Source organism: Lycium ferocissimum, chromosome 7, assembly GCF_029784015.1.
Source record: "Lycium ferocissimum isolate CSIRO_LF1 chromosome 7, AGI_CSIRO_Lferr_CH_V1, whole genome shotgun sequence".
Classification (NCBI taxonomy): domain Eukaryota; kingdom Viridiplantae; phylum Streptophyta; class Magnoliopsida; order Solanales; family Solanaceae; genus Lycium; species Lycium ferocissimum.
The window spans coordinates 20,843,845-20,861,259 of NC_081348.1; the positions used below are offsets into that span (position 1 = coordinate 20,843,845).

Below are 17,415 nucleotides of genomic sequence, written 5' to 3' on the forward strand. Positions count from 1 at the left end.
AAAAAGAATTTGAAGTAGAAATTGATTTTTTTTTTTGGAGTTAAAGTTGTGTTTTGACATGCATTTTTTTAAAAAAAAAAAAGTTGAAGTTTTTTTAGCAGAATAAAATTTCATTTGAAAAATTGGTCTGTCAAGATTAGTTTTTACTCATCTTCAAAAACGAATCGAAAAATCATTTCAATGTATAACCAAACAATGTTGTCAAATCATATTTTGACAAAAAGGAAAATAATTTCTTGTCCAAACGGGTTAAGTTAGGGGTCGTTTGGTAGCTGGTTAAGAGAACACTTATACATGTATTATTCTCTGTATAACTAATTATCAGAGCATCCCAATCGCTATCCACAACAGACTCGACTATGCTAGTACCAATAGAATTCTATAAGGCTTTATCTTCTAGGACCTTATTCACTCCTAGTTATTCTAGGACTCTAAGTTGTATAATTGTATATATGTATGCCACTGCTGTACGTATCAATAAGAAGAAGCAATTGTCCTGTTTTGTATTCAATCGTGTGAGTTGTGTATTGACATGGTATCAGGGCTAATGTCTTCTTCATCATCCACTTCCTCTTCTTCTCTAACATCTTCTTCATCAAACCCCCTTAACCATGCCCATCACTTTATTTCAATCGAACTCATCTCTAAAAATTACTTGTTTTGGAAGACACAACTGGTACCTTTCCTCCGCGAGCAAAACCTTCATGGTTTCATTGATGGATCAAAGGCTTGTCCCGCTCCTCTTATTTCTATCGAAGGATCAGATGGTTCTAAGCCGAATCCAGATACACGAGTTGGATTCAACTAGATCAACTTATCATGAGTCTACTAATTTCTTCTCTTACTGAAGAAACTTTTCCGATCGTTATTGGCTTAAAAACCTCGAAAGCAATTTAGGAAGCCCTAGAAGCGGCCTTGTCTTCTCCATCAAATACTAGAATCCTTAATCTGCATATGCAATTGCAAAATTTAAAACAAGATTGTCACGACCCGGCTAGGGGGCCATGACGGGCACCCGGAGCTGGCTACCGAGCACCTCTTATTACACTGGTCATCATAGTCATTCTGAACACATATAACTCCAAGGCAATACATGGATATACATAAGCCCTCACGGCTATAAAAATGATATACAAATGTACAATGCGATTATCATGGGACATCAACTACCCATACGTACATATCTACGAGCCTCTACTAGAGTACTAAACATAAGGACAGGACAGGCCCCCGTCGTGCCCAAATATCTACACAAAGTAATGTATCAAAATAGCACCTCCGGAATAATGGAGTGCTCCTGTAAATTTGCTGATCAGCTCCTATGAATCTGGGCCACCTCCCTGTCTACCTGTGGGCATGAACACAACGTCCAAAAAGAAAAGACATCAGTACGAATAAAGTACTGAGTACATAAGGCATGGATAATACTAGCATAATAAAGAAGTCATGAAACATAAGATGAAGATATAACCTGTTTATCCTTTAAAAGAAAACACATGTCATACATATCACATATACCATCATTGTTAACCCACGTCCGAGTAACCATCGCACGCCACCCACTAGTGGTGTTATGTCCGGCCCTCTAGGCACGGTGCAATCATATGCAGCCCGCCTTCGCGGTGACATGTCCGGCCATCTAGGCACGGTGTAACCTCATCATCATATACTTGTCATAAAGCATGCATTAGAACTCAAAGATAATCTATAACTATATCGGGGATACGTAAGGTCGGGAACCCCTATTCCATTATGGAGTAATCATAATCATCATACCTCACCTTGAAGGAACTAGCATCATAAGGTGGGTCTAGCAATAATGAATAAAACCAAAGAATCGTGCAAAGATTATTTGCTTCATGGAAATATCATATCATGGGCTTTAGGATCTCTAGGCTTAGACTCATCATCATCATTATCAATTTCATAACATATCTTCTATCTTTATCTTATAGGAAGCTCTTTATAAACATTGACTCATATTTTTCGGAATGTAAGAAGGTCATGGAAGGGAAAGGAAGTCATGTCATAGGAGTCATGCCTTAGAAAAGAAGGGACTAGCCTTACATACCTTTACATTTTGTTAACTTTATCACTTGAACGCTTCCCTTCATTATTCACGTTTCTACATTCAAGAGAGTTTGTACTAAAATTAGATAATCGAAAACATACTTGAGCTTAAGCTAAGGCTAACGAAAATTAGGTAATATCTCCTTTATCTCGATGACTTTCCCCACATAAAAACAACTTCCAACATCAATAACGACACCCACAATATCTTAATCAATAACTTCATCAAGCTAGACATTATTAAATCCTTAATATTACCTATCAAAATCCTTCATAACTCTAGCTATGGCATCATACCGTATCCATCCTCATACAAGGCCTCTACAACATCTTCAATACTATCCATAACAAGATTATTCTCATTACATCTCAAGAGCTATGATTTAAGTCAAGTCATGATTCAAGAATATTACTATTTTCATATTTGCACTCCATATTCTCCCCCTTCCATAATCCAAGTCTTTTAACCTCTCAATACTCTTAATAACATGAATTGAACATAAAGCTTACCTTTGATGATGTAGGCATGGACTTTGAATGGAATTACTTCACTTGGAGAAAACCCTATTTCCACACCAAAAGATTCTTGGTTTCCATAAACCCTAGAGAGTACTCTCACACTTGATTTCACAATTTCTCGGTGTTTACTCCTTGATTTCTCTTGGGTATATAATGGTATAATCAGAGAATTTTTCTAGAACTTTCAGGACTTAGAGAGAGACTCAAATCTGAAAATTTGGAGTCCAACTCGTCTATTTATAGCTGGAACTGGAATGTTCCAGATAAGCGGTTCGACGAGCGGGTCGACGGTTATGTCGACGTGTCAACGGTCCGTCGACTTGCTCCGTCAACCTGCTTCTACAGATCAGAAGTTGCAGAGCCATATTGACGTGGCGATCGACGGCCCGTCGACGTGTCTCGTCGATCGGTTTCTGAAGGTTAAAATTCTCAGAACATAACAACGGTTCATATTGACGACCCGTCGACATGGTCGACGGTCCGTCGATAATGTCTAGTGTCTGCAGATTTCCACTCGAATCTGCTCACCTGCGTCAGTTCAATCCATTCAACTTCTAATCCTGTAATATACCTGGAATACCTGCTAGTACCTCCATACACGGGGTAAAATACTTAGTGTCTCAATACTCGAGTACAAATCTCCATTTCGAGGCATACTTGACTAGAAAGCCATAAGTTTTTCCTATCACAAAAACGAGAGGTGTAACAAAGATGATCTGAATGTTGCCCAATTTCTTCAAAAGGCCAAACTCCTCTCTGATGAACTTGCAGTTGCGGGAAGACTATTGAGTACCTTTGATTTTAATATTTATGTTTTCAAAGGTTTAAGGTCTGACTTTAAGGACATTGTGACAACTTTATCAGCTCGTCCCGAACCTGTAACTCATGCAGAGCTTCTTAGTCTCTTGCTATATCATGAATTCATACATGGACTATCTTTGTCTTCCCTTACTATTACCAACTCACCACTTAATACTAATTCTAGTCCAGCAGCTAACTTTGTCCAGCGTTTTCCCTCATCAGATCGACCAAATAATCAGTATTCTCAAAGTGGTCGTGGTCCATTCCGAGGACGAGGAGGACGTGGTGGCCGTGGCTTCTTTTCTAAAAATACGAATAACACTGGTTCGTCAAACTACACATATGGCCAGGCGTGGAATTTCACTAATGATAGCAAGTCGAGGTGTTAAATATGTAATGGTACAAATCCTCTTGCGCCTATGTGTTTTCAGCGCTACAATCATACTATAAATCCCTTGGCGCATCTCGCTTATCAGGCACCTATCCCATTCACTCAAAATTGGTTCCCCAACAAAGGTTCCACTCACCATGTTGCCCTGATCTATCCAGTTTTCATCACGTAGAGGAATATAAATGTCCGGATCAACTCCATGTCGGCAATGGACAAGGCCTGTCAATTCAAAACACTGGTAATGCTTCATTCGTTAATGCTTCCAATTGTAGATTCTATTTAAATGATATCCTTCATGTTCCAGCTATTGCTAAACCCCTCCTTTCTGTCCAAAAATTTGCTCATGATAATAATGCTTTTTTTGAATTACATCCTTATCATTTTCTTGTTAAGGATCGGAACTCTAAGATTCTGCTTCTTTCAGGTCCGAGTAGCAGTGGTCTCTACACCATGCTAGTCAAGTCTTCTGCATCTTTTCATCCTTCAGGTCTCTCGGCCACAAAGCTTCCATCCTCTCATTGGCATCTTCGGCCCGGACATCCTCATCAACGAGTGCTTAGTCAAGTGTTATCTAGTTATAGGCTTTCTGCTTCTAGTTCTAAATTAGACACTTTATGTAGATCTTGTGGACCTGGCAAGACGCACAGATTATCTCTTTCTCTTCGTATTAATAAAACACTTCTTTATTGCAAGTAGTTTTTACCGAGTTTGGGGCCTTTCTCCATTTTTATCCTCACAAGGACATAGATGTCTATTAGTTTTTGTTGATGATTTCTCTGGTTATACTTAGTGCTATCATCTCTTTTGCAAGTCAGATGTTCTTACAATTTTTTCTCAATTTTAAGCTTTTGTTGAACGCCAATTTCGAACTAAACTTAAAGCAATTCAAACTGATTGGGGTGGTGAATTCAGACCCTTATCTTCTTTATGTGACAAATTGGGATTCTTTCATAGAATTTCTTGTGGATGCCTTTCATTAATCAAAGAGGGATTCTTTCATAGCACAAGTAATTTCTTTGTCCTGATTTTCTATCAAAATCAAGCTTCAAGGGACAACAAGGTAAAGTTGAGCGCAAACATAGACATATTATTGAAACGGGACTGAGTTTAATGGCATACAGCTCTACTCCGTCTAAATTTTGGTACTTTGCTTTTGATACTGCCGTTTATTTTATTAATCGCCTTCCCACACCAACCAACAATGGCAAATCTCCCTTTGAAGTAGTCTTCCATGCTTCCCCTGATTATCACTTTCTTATAGTATTTGGGTGTCTTTGTTTTCCCTATCTCCGTCCTTACAATCGCCACAAAATGAATTTTCGTAGTCAACCTTGAATGTTCTTGGGTTACAGTCCCTCACATCATAGTTACAGGTGCCTAGACAAATCAATTGGAAAAATCTATATTGCTAGGCATGTACAATTTGATGAAACAGTATTCTTATTCTCAAAGGAATCCATTCTTGGACCACCACCATCTCTCCCTCAATCTCAAACTCCATGGGTCTCATCACCTATTGTTCTACCAATGTCCTCACCTTCAGTTGTCCAACCTGCCGAGCCTCCTCCTCTGCCTGCAATTCCAACTCAACCAAATGCATCTCCTGTACACAATACCTTATCAATTCCCACATTAGATCCTAATTCAAGTGCCTCCCCGTCTACCTCTTCATCTGATACATCTCACTCACCATCTGATATCTCTTTGGTGATCGATCTTTCTCGTTACTCTTTGACTTCGTCGTAACCAAAGCTGCCCCAAAATCATAATTCCTGTCCAGCACCTAAACACAAGATCAACACTAAGCATCCTCATAATAGAACACACCACATGCAGCTCCGCACCATAAAGCCTTCCTCTCACTTTGACCTCTTTATCGCCTAAATCCACATCTTTCTCACCTTCCACAGAACCTACCAATTTTACTGAAGCATCCAAATATAGAGAATGGCGTGATGCCACGTCCACTGAAATGATAGCCTTGCTCAAGAATCGAACTTGGTCGTTGGCCCCCTTTAAATCCTCCATGAACATTTTAAGGTGCAAATGGGTCTTTTGTATCAAAAGAAATTCAGCAGGGGAGGTTGAACGCTACAAGGATCGTTTAGTTGCAAAGGGGTTTCATCAAGTTGAAGGCTATGACTATCATGAAACATTCAGCCCGGTCATCAAGCCTGCCACAATTCGGATCATCTTATCTGTAGCCATCACTAATGGATGGCCTTTGCATCAACTTGACCTACAAAATGCATTCTTACATGGTGACCTCTAAGAGGAAGTATATATGGCTCAACCACCTGGATTTGCTCATCTACAATTTCCTACTCATGCGTGTAAGCTTCATAAGTCGTTTTACGACCTCAAACAAGCACCGCGACCGTGGTACACTAAGCTCTGTCAATTTCTTCTCACTGCTGGTTTTATTGCTTTAAAAACTGATGTCTCCCTATTTATCTACTCTCATGGCAGTAGGGAATAACTCTTCATTTATGGAATCCTTTGTTAACAATTTGGGCAGCACATTCTCTATAAGAGACCTTGGTCAGCTCCATTATTTCCTTGGAGTGTAGATTTGTCGAACTGCCACTGGTATATGGCTTTCTCAATATCAATACATCCAGAATATTCTATCCAAGGCATGAATGCTTCACTGTAAGACGATTAGCTCTCCGATGGCGATAAATGCAAGATTATACAAAGTTGATAGCTCTTTTTTTGATGATCCCAGTTCCTATAGACACATCGTTGGCACTCTTCAATACCTTACACTAACACGACCAGACATTTCCTTTGCGGTTAACAAAGTTTGCCAATATATGCATTGCCCATCGTTAAATCATTGGACTGCAGTTAAGCGTATACTACGCTATCTTTAGCATACCAAGACCTTCTCATTGATCATTTCACGAGCTCCTGGTGCTTATTTACAAGCTTTCACAGATTCCGATTGGGCTGGCAGTATTGATGATCGCAAGTCGACTGGTGGTTATGCTATATATCTTGGTTCGAATATAATCTCTTGGTCATCTAGAAAGCAAAGAACAGTAGCTAGGTCCTCCACTGAAGCTGAGTATAAGGCATTAGCTGATGCCGCTGCTGAGTTAACATGGACACAGTCTCTTATCTTTGAGCTCAGAATCTCAATTCCTTGTGCCCCCGATTTTATGGTGTGACAACATTGGTGCTTCATACTTATCCATCAATCCCATCTTTCACTCTCGCACCAAACATGTCGAGATTGACTTTCACTTTGTAAGGGACAAGGTAGCCCGGCGTGATCTCATGATTCAATTCCTCTCCTCCAAAGATCAAGTAGATGACATTCTTACGAAGCCTCTCTCAACGGCTAGGTACCGATTTTTACGGGACAAACTCAAGGTGCGCGAGCCACCTTCAATTTGCAATGGGGTATCGGAGCATCCCAATCGCTATCCACAACAGACTCGACTATGTCTAGTACCAATAGAATTCTATAAGGCTTTATCTTCTAGGACCTTATTCTCTACTAATTAATCTAGGACTCTAAGTTGTATAATTGTATATATGTATGCCACTGCTGTATGTATTAGTAAGAGGAAGCAATTGTCCTGTTTTGTATTCAATCGTGTGAGTTGTGTATTGACTCTAATACAACGTTTGATAGCTAGTAAAGAGCCACCTTATTCATGTATTAATTTCTGTAGCGAAGGCTGGAGGCAATAAGTTGAGGCCGTATAGCGAGAAGCTTTCATGGTTTTAGGCATCGTCACTAATTTCGTATAATAATTTGTTTTCCTTTCTTTGGTGAAAAAAAAAACAGAAATTTTCACTAAATGTCTATTTTTTGAAATAAGGTATTTAATAAATTGCTCTTATTATATTTCTCTTGTAACTCATGAATCTATACATTACGGTCTAAAGATTTACTTGAACAAATTGAGAATCTTATAAGAGAAGTTATACCATAGTTTAAAATTTTGTGAAGATATAAGCAAACACTAGATTCGAATTTAATATTATGCAAAATGATAATTTCTTAAGAACTATATTTGCATAATTTTGAAAAGGATAAAATTTAGATAGTGCATAAAAAACATATTTGCGTAAATATAAACCAAAAAATCGTTTTCTTTCTCGACTTCTCCGTCAAGGTCCCGTCAATGTAGTATTGTACTAATGAAAGCCAGAACTTAGTCACGTTTCTTCTGTCATTTTTCTCGTTGCCTTTTTTTTTTTCTCTGTCTTTTTCTTCTTATTCCCCCCTTTTTTTCTTCTTAAAAGATTCTATAGTACTAGTGGATTAGAAAAGGGGAGGGGAGGCGGTGAAATTTACATTCACAACTATTGTATGAAAACTATGGATAACTTTCACTTATTCCACTGGACTTTAAGCTTTGATGCTCTTACTGTTTACCCATGAATATCTTTTGGAATATTTGGAAAAAAATTCTAATAAGTACTTATTTGTTTTACAAGCTGTTATCTTATTTCAACTTTAACTTGAAATTGACAATTTAAACTATGAAAAATAAATTTAAGAGGTATTTCAATGAAAATAATAATTTTCACTGAGAAATATTTAACTTTTTTCCACGGTGAAATTCATAGGGTAACACAACAATGATCCTGTTTTTCAACTTCAAGTACTTTTTTTATTTCAACAAATATCGTCCAAATGCCTATTATTCCCGTTGGCTTTACTCTTTTCTTTCCATTTTCAAACAACCGTTGGCTTTTCTACTGAGGTCATTTTGTGCCATCAAGAAGGTCTGGTGTAACTTGGGCTTTCGTCAAAGCAGCCTATAGATTCGGACCGTTTGCACTTTTGTTCCTACTTTGGCTTGGACTTTTCCCTCAAGGCAAATAACGTTTTTCGCGGGGCATAAATTATTTAGTATCATGATATCCCATAGATTATGCAGAAGTGCGATTCTTAAGGCGCGATAATCCGTGCAATTTCTTCGCTAGATTCCTAAACTTATGCATTGATGGTAACCGGCAGGTCAAAAGTGCGATTCTTAAGGCCAAAAATTAAGGATAATCCGTGCAATTTCTTCGCTAGATTCCTAAACTTATTGGGCATTGATGCGACCTAACCGGCCCAAAGGTCAAAAGTTGCACATTTAATCACAAAACCTTATATGAAGACTATAGAAGGAAAGGGAAAACCAAAAGTTTAGAAGTACCTAACGGTAATTTTCAGAAAAAGATTCACGCAATATTATGGAGGATTATGCCAAGCCAATCGTATAGTAGCTTCTTCAGTTGACACAATGCCTGCTCTTAGTGCCAAATCACACAGGTATATATATCCACAAAATACTAGGACTCTTTAAATAGAAACAATACTGCTTTCTGCTCATTTCTAATGTTTTAAGTGATGGTAGATGCCCGAGACCAAGTTACTATTATTTCTTTTTCTGCTTTTGTTCAAAAATTCGAGTTGAACCGATTTGTCCTCTTTTTCGAGACCAAGTTACTATTATTTCTTTTTCTGCTTTTGTGTTAAGCTTATTTTTTTTAATAAATGATTGGCTACAAAGGGATTTTTTTTTTTTTTTTAAGTGAACGTGTCACAAGCTTACTCCTTTTTTTTTTTTTTTTTGGTAAAGTTTTAACACTACCAGTCCAAAGTTTTCAAACTTCCCCTTGTTTTGTGCTGTTATTGGGCTACGGTAGCTGGCAAATGAAGCAACAAATTATACTTTTGAGGCACACCTTCATTAATATTTTCATAAAACTACAAGTTAGTACCTGTCACACTCTGTGAATGAAATGCTTCTCTCACTAGATTCTGGACCAAACAGTACTGACACCAATATTAGTACAAACTACATCAAATACTAAGGACAAAGAAATAGGAGCAACAGAGATCCCATCCTGAGGTGACTTGTCTCATACCAATGCTTCTCCGCCTCCTCTCCTACTATTTACAATCCCGATAAGTCTGCTCTTCTTCACTGGCTTACTCAGTTGAAATACAGGATGCCTGCATAGCTTCTGCATTCCCTTCCTTAAACTAAGTTTAACCATTGTGTTCTCAACCTCCTCAGAGTCAAATCCCTCTCTAAACCTACTCTCTAGTGTTTGTCTTTTGCGAGCATCTGCAGAGGTCTTCACAACGGAATCACATTCCTCCCCGGCATCACTTGTACTCCTACAATTCCAGAATTGCTCCTCTGACTCACATTGTGTACTGTCTAAATTGAGACTTGTTGAGAGTTCACCAGCAGTTTGCTTTTCATGAGAATAGCCATCCAGAACTGGATCTTTAGTAAGTACTCCATTTGATTGTGTTGAAAGATAATCTACCATGCAACTGGAAATATTAGCACATGACGACTGCATTTGGCATGTCATGTGTGACTCTTCTCTTTCACGAAGGGTCTTCATAACGAGTGTCTTAAGTAGGTTCATTACTTGGACTGCATGAATCAGTGCAGTCAAAGGATCAGCCATCTGCAAGATTTACTATCCCATTATTAGTAATTTAGTATATATGAAACACAATCACCGAAGGGCATACCATTAAACATTTGGGTAAAACTAAACAACCCTTTAAACTCAGCTAACGTGCATTTGGGAAGGAGAACATAATAATAGCTACACTTCTGAAAAGTTCTCAAGTACCTGAGTCATGTTAGGAGCAAAAACCATTGCAATATTCCTGGCATTCATCTTGTTATAACGCTCATTATGCACAACGTCTGCCATTAAATTGATTGCCCAGTCAAGCAGTGCAGCTTCAGTTGGAGGAAGTAAGTTCACTAGTTGGGTGCACTCTTCTTCTGTGTTGCAATGCATCACCTGCTCCGGGGTTAGAGAATCTAGTACACCTGTAGGCAGCTCCCTAAACCATGCCTGGAGACATATGGAAAGTGTTGGGTCATCAATTTTATAAGAGTGGAAAAGACTATACTTCTGGACCAAGTAGATCGTCAATGAATTACGGGTTACATAGTTGTTTAAGAGGTCTATCTGAAAACGAAAATTATCCATAGGAAACTGTTTTGGTGTCCTTTCCAGACCCTGAGAGAAGTATATAATACAAGGGCAACTTTTCTCAAGAAATAAAGGCACTTCAAAAGACAAAACCCAATAACACCAACCAGATCGCAGAATGACAAGCCATATATGAAACTACGAAACCTCTCTAAGACAGAATTAAATAAGCTTTCCATCAAAGAACAGTCTTGACTCTTGACTAGCATAAATTTATATAGGATCTTGGCCTAGTAACAATAAGTAGTGCATTTACCTCATGTACAGAAAGAGCTCATTGGAACTGAGAAACTAAGACCTAAGATATTCTTCTTTGGACAATAATCCCACGGAAAGTACCTAGAATGCTCATCTTTGTTATCCTTTGTGTTCAAGACGCATCTTTTGTTGTTGACCAGATTCATAGTTTATTCACTTTCAAAGATTGCACAAGAACATGTTACTTGTCCAATACATTTATTTGATTTCCATTCTTGCCCAACCCCAGAACCTATATGCCAAATCTTTGATTCTGCCTATTGTTTATTCTAATCTATCTGGTAATGGACTCCAGAAGTAAACTGGACTTTCCATACACCATTTAGCATAATATATGCGACAATAGACTGGGAAAGTACTAACAGGCTAGGCATAGCAAAGGTGGATATTTAAAATTGAATTTCAGTTTAATTCAAAGCTTTAGGATCTCGCTAGCATCTATTCTAGTTGTTAGTTTCAATTTAGAAAACTCAGCAACGAATGGAGATGGATGAATATGTTAAAGCTACCTTAATCAATCCTGCCAAACAATGAACATCAACTCCATAAGGAACAATGCCTCTACTATTCAGCTGGTTCCTCACAGTTTCTCCTTGACTATTGTCAGCATTAATCCGGAATATTCCTTCTACCTTCAACCAAATGCAGAAAAGAATGCAAGTTTCAGCATATCTAAAGCCAATAGCCATATTTTAGATTATTCAAGTACAAAGAAAGAACAATACTTGCAGGCCTCCTTCAGTATACAGACGATTTTGCAGCTTAAGAAGTATTGTTGGCACACTGTTTCCTCTATGATCATACGAACACTGCATTGACTGGACAGAAACTCCGAAAACACTTGCACTGCAAAGTACATTAAAAATGAGACAACTAAAAAGTTTTCAGAATAAAGAATCAGCACAAGAAATGAGCAAGACGGTAAGCTCAGGCAATAGTCAGGTGAGCATGTGCAACCAACAATAGCTAAAAGGGCAGCCCGGTGCACAAAGCATCCCGTGTTAGCAGGGTCCGGGGAAGGGCCACACCCTAAGGAGTGTGATGTGGACAGCGTACCCTAATGCAAGCACTAGTGGCTGCTTCCACAGCTCGAACCCGTGACCTATAGGTCACATGGGAGACAACTTTATCGTTGCTCCAAGGATCCCCTTGGCAACCAACAGTAGCTCCAAAAATAAAAAAATAGAAAATCACCAAGTAGCAGTTTTTAATGTTAATTTTAAGAGCCCTGAATCCTGAATAGTACAACAAAATATACCTATAATATCATGAAACTCTTTCGAAACATAATCCCTTTCCTAAAATGGACAATATCAATTGAGCAATTCACTGTAAGAGATAAGAAGGAATTCTTCACTCAGCTGGTTATTTATGCATATCAAGTTTAGCGGCAGGGTGAAACATGCAAGACAGATTCAACATTTGATATTTGGTCCAGCATTAGATCTACTATATCAATCAATAAATTAACTACCCTCAATCTCAAAATAATTGGGATCAACTATATGAATCCTTTACATTGATTCCAGTCTGTTCGGTCCAATTTCACACACAATTGACCTGTTTAGCCATCAGAATTACTCACTTTTTTCCGGAACTTTGTTTTGCACTTTATCTGAAAATCAGCGTTTGGCCATGAAAATTCCAAATGTAACTTCATATTTGGAAAACACCTAAAACCCTGTTTCCACCTTTTTCACTTTTAGTTGTACACTCAAACAACCAAATATCAGTTGTTAAAAAAAAAAAAACTCCATCTTTAACTCCAACTTCAAAAATTCCAAATAAAGTCAAAAACATTTGGTTTCTATGACCAAACGCCTACTTAGTTTGTCATCGGCATTAAGCTGGATAAATGAATGAAAATGTAGTCATCCACAGAAGAGATGCTTGTCAAATGTGAGTAAGCTCAGCTAAACTCATTACCTTGCGCTAGGGACTTTACGGGGAACTTCAGGCTGAAGCTCAATAGGCAAGCCAAGGAATCCATCGAACCGATCAAAAGTAACATGAGAAACGTGGCACACATCAGTGGGCCAGCTAATATCCATGTTCGCCACGTCATCTCTATCCACAGTAGTGCAAGTCACCAGCGATTTCCTTAACGCCGCTACCACAACCGCCAGAATTGGTGACTGATTGTTCTGACCCGAAGCCCCAAGTCTCGGGTCCGGACTTAAAAATTCTTCTTCTTCATCGTCGTCGTTATTATTTACTTGTTCGTAATCATAGAGAGAGGAGCAACGAGGAGATAAGTCTAGAACTGAAGAGGAGTTAGAATTAGCAGAGACACGGCCAAATGTATACGACTTGGATCGTAAAAGACGAGTCATAATTGACAATTAAGTAGTACTAATTCCTAGCAGAATATTAAAACAACTGGATATAATCTTGGAAATGAGTATTGAACTAATGAGGCCGCTATATAATAAGGAGAAGCTAGTAGTTCATGCATTATGTTATGATGAAGGAACTGACAAAAAGGGTAAAGAGGAGAGGTTGCTTGTGAATGAGAAGAAGGTGAGGGTGGGCAGAAATAATGGAGATGAGAGTGAGTAAATTGGACCAGTTGGAATGATAGTGATAGAGGGGTGGTCACTACACATTATTACTATTATTATTATTATTATTATACTAATAGTAATAGTGATGCTTATGCTCTGTCTTTTTGGATTTTTGTATCATTGGCTCGTGACTTACCTGGAAATGGAAGCTACAATACTAACTACTTTTCTGTTTGACCCGCCGTCCCAAGCTGCCGGAGAAGGCATACACCACCACTGGTGCAGATTTAAAAAAAAAGTACTAAAAGTATTTCTTTGGAACGTAACGGATAACTAGCGATGGAGCACACCACGGTAGGTTAAACTGTAACATCAAAATTTAAGTTCTAGTATAGCATTCAATATTTTTGTTCGCTTATTTCCTCACTCAGCTTAAAGCAATAATTAATTAATGGAGTACATTTTTCACCAGAAAAGGTGGGGCTTGGGTATCTTGAACATATAAAATGTGTGAACGCCATCAATAAGACGTATTGACCATAGAGTGAGCATTCTCATAAATAACTACGACATCAATAAGGAGTAACTGCGGTTGTAGTAAATGTTTTGCATAAATTAATTAATGAGATAAGAGTGCCTAGCTAAAGGAATGAGAATGTATAGGCGGGCTAGAGAGTAATTATGGACAGAATCATAGCAGTAATCTCACCTTCCCACAATTAATATATACCAGGTGCTATAATTTACTGTAGATTTTGATAGTATATAGTTTCATGTACTACTTTGTCTGCTTTTCTATACATACACATTTTATTAATTTGTTGTTTAATTCGTTATTTAATTCTGCCAATCCGATTTCTATGGTTTAAATAGATGGAGCGAAATTGTTTATAGTACTAATATTTATTGTCGCGATTAGTATTTGAATTCTAATTTTCAAAATTACTTATTTCATTGATTACTGGACCAAAACCGGCTCTACCTCTAGACAAGTAAGGCATATGCCATAGGCCCTCAATTCTGGGGCCCTCATTTTACCAAGAATAATTATGTGCTAATTTTTTTTAAAAAGAAAATTGATTATTTGTGATAAAAAGCATAATATTTTTTTATAAATTTATATTATTTTATTTTTTAAACCTTTTTAAATAGAAGAAATTAAGAAAACGTTATTTTGCTTTCTTACATTTTGTCCACTAACACTCACATTATTTTATTCTCTTTCACTCTTTCTGTACTCTCTTTCTTCAAATTTTTGATAAATTAGAGCAATGCTTTGTCCAAAATAAGAGTCAATATTCGATATTTTTTTTTTGCGGTATGATGGCTAAACCTTCCCATATCACCAAAAAAAAAAAAAAAGTGTTACAAAGAGGAAAGGGGACGGTACGTCCTTACCTCAAATAAAAAACAGAGCATGGCTAAACTCCCCGTCTTGAAGCACATCTATACAATTTTAAACACAATCAAAAAGTGTTGAACAATGTAAATTGCAAGTTCTTTTGATTTCTTCTTAGTTTCCAAGCATTACAGCAAGTATATTAAAGTGAGATATATCAACTTGTTGAACCAGATTCTATCATTGTAAATCTATTATTTTAATCTAAAATTTGTCAACTTATTATTTATAGAATTATGTTAACCGTTCTTTAATGATTGCCTCAATGGAAAGATGTTTTTCAAAATTAAAACTGATAGAATCTTACCTAAAATTAACAATTAAAAAATTATTCGAATAAATCGACTATAAAAAATTATTAAGTAATATTTTTGCATCTAAAAAAGATAGAAAAATAGATAAATATATGAAATGCGTTTAGATTTTAGGCCTCTAATTAAAGTTTCGCTTTAGGCCTCCAATTATGTTGAGTCGCCCCTGCACTAGGCTATAACGCCTTGAATATGATGAATCCGACTTTTTCTTTTATTTATTTTTACTCCCGAACGTGAGAGTGAATTGCAAGGAACTATTATAGAAGCATTCAGGGGCGGAATTGGTGGGAGCAAGTGGTTTATCCAAACCCTCACTGTACATATAAGGTTAATTATATATATATATATACTTTTTTGTAAATTTATGACTTCATATGTTGAACCTCCTAGTAAAAAAATTCACTTCGCCACTAGAAGCACCAGTCGTAGAAGACAGTGGCATTAAGCTGCATGCACTAGGATTAATTAATTACGGAGTACTAAACATACTAAACAGTGAGTAATATCAATTCGAGGTACGAAAGGCGATGATTCCTAATCTGCTACTATTTCAGTTGCTGTCTGCTGACTGCAAAAAGGACAAGGGAGCGTTATGGAACATCTCTTTCTTTTGTAGCATTGGCATTTGGCAGTGACAAGTGTATTTGGACCTTCCTTTTGCCTTTCCTCCTTCACGTTCATTCGCAATTACCCATATTACCACAGATCATATTGTAGGCACTAAAATACACATATTTGTTAATCTCTACTTACAACTAGTATAATAAGTTTCTCTTTTGTCTTTTACAAGCATCGCCCAAAACGTTAAGCACACTGCACACAAAAACCAAAACCCAGACATGCATGTTTGCTTATAAGTGTATTTTAATATCTATCACTAATTCAATCTCAGAGCAAACAGAACACGTTGGAATATTCGAAAGAAAAGGCAGAATATATTCATTTTTCAAACAAGCTAAGACTGGGGCTTAATTATGCCAATGAATTAAATGTTAATAATAGTTTTAACCTAATTGGCAGGTTGATGTTTGATTTCTCCCAGATACTTCACAAAATAGGGACACATGAGAGCATGTGGGATGTCTCTCTGGGGACCCCTTCCTCTCTATTTTTACTCTCTATTAAGTCACCGTCCTCTTTAATTTGGGACCTCTTCTTGATTTAGGACTATTATTACTCCTATTATCCTCATTAATTGAATGCGTCTCCACTAATATATCTAGTTGTGTTTAAATGCACATAACATCATTACAATGAGGTTTTTTCATCAATATGACACAACAATAAATCCTTCTGTTCACTAACATTTACTTAAAATCATGTCTATGTTAGACTTGTTTCCCCCTTCAAAGGCTAAACAAAATCTTTGCCCGTACGAGCTATCAAGAATGCTCCATGCCCGGGGTGATTTACAGGAATGGTCTTAAGAGGGGTGGTTTTGAAATTTGACTTCACTTGCCTCAGGGGTAAAACTTCAAGTTTTGACTTTTAACCTTAAAGGTTTGTCAATGAGGCAAGTCAGGGTCAAAAGTTCAAGACCCATTTCTAAGGTCATTGAGTGCAGTTTCCTGCCATGTACCTGGTAACAATGACTTATAGGGGCGGACATACGTTGGACGGAGCGGTATCGCGCGAACTATAAACATTTTCTAGCTTAAGACTCCACAAACAAATATGCTAGGCCTATTCACTATCTAACGTGATAATTAATACAGTATAATTATTTATTTTCCTCTCTTTTATAAAAATCGATACCGTTTACGAATCTTTTTGCGTACCTCCCTGATGATTTATATAATGGCTTTGGAGGTGGGTAATTTTTCCGATGGATAAAACTTCAAATTTAATAAATTTTGACTTTTGACCTTAAAAGTTTGTTCGTGAAGCAAGGGGGACCAAAAGTTCAAGATCACTAATTTCCCACGTAATTATTTTCTGCGTGGTGAGCTCCTTTGCGCCCATTCTGACTACCAAAACTTTAATTATAATCCCGGTTTCTCTGATATCCAAAAATAAAAGCAAAAGGGAGGTTATTATTACACCCTGAATGTCAAGGTTCAAGGCCTCATCAAAAGTATTTGGAGTGTTAGAAAGTGATGAATATCATCGAAGACCCTGTTCCGGACTTCTTTAACATATGTGTCTGAACAAGATTCACGACCAATTAATACTAGTAGA

General features: G+C 37.4%; 2 protein-coding genes across 2 annotated transcripts; one reads left to right on the forward strand and one right to left on the reverse strand.

The window, feature by feature from the left end:
* Positions 1–6,453: 6,453 nt before the first annotated feature.
* LOC132062007 (uncharacterized mitochondrial protein AtMg00810-like) lies at positions 6,454–6,954 on the forward strand. Its single transcript, XM_059454667.1, has 2 exons — positions 6,454–6,576; positions 6,658–6,954. Exons 1-2 carry the CDS (start codon positions 6,454–6,456, stop codon positions 6,952–6,954), a joined length of 420 nt encoding a protein of 139 aa, XP_059310650.1.
* Positions 6,955–9,459: 2,505 nt separating this feature from the next.
* LOC132063728 (rho GTPase-activating protein 5-like) lies at positions 9,460–13,426 on the reverse strand. The gene is made up of 5 exons (XM_059456427.1): positions 12,947–13,426; positions 11,746–11,866; positions 11,530–11,652; positions 10,391–10,621; positions 9,460–10,219 (listed from the first exon to the last, which is right to left on the reverse strand). Exons 1-5 carry the CDS (start codon positions 13,351–13,353, stop codon positions 9,656–9,658), a joined length of 1,446 nt encoding a protein of 481 aa, XP_059312410.1. The 5' UTR covers positions 13,354–13,426; the 3' UTR covers positions 9,460–9,655.
* Between the last annotated feature and the right edge of the window lie 3,989 nt (positions 13,427–17,415).

Coding starts and splice junctions, on each gene's coding strand:
- LOC132063728 (XM_059456427.1), bottom strand. CDS start 13,353: ATGACTCGTCTTTTACGATCCAAGTCGTATACATTTGGCCGTGTCTCT. Junction 11,867..12,946: donor CGTAAAGTCCCTAGCGCAAG/GTAATGAGTTTA, acceptor TGTACTTTGCAG/TGCAAGTGTTTTCGGAGTTT. Junction 10,220..10,390: donor TTGCTCCTAACATGACTCAG/GTACTTGAGAAC, acceptor TAAATCTTGCAG/ATGGCTGATCCTTTGACTGC.
- LOC132062007 (XM_059454667.1), top strand. CDS start 6,454: ATGGCGATAAATGCAAGATTATACAAAGTTGATAGCTCTTTTTTTGAT. Junction 6,577..6,657: donor GACCAGACATTTCCTTTGCG/GTTAACAAAGTT, acceptor CGCTATCTTTAG/CATACCAAGACCTTCTCATT.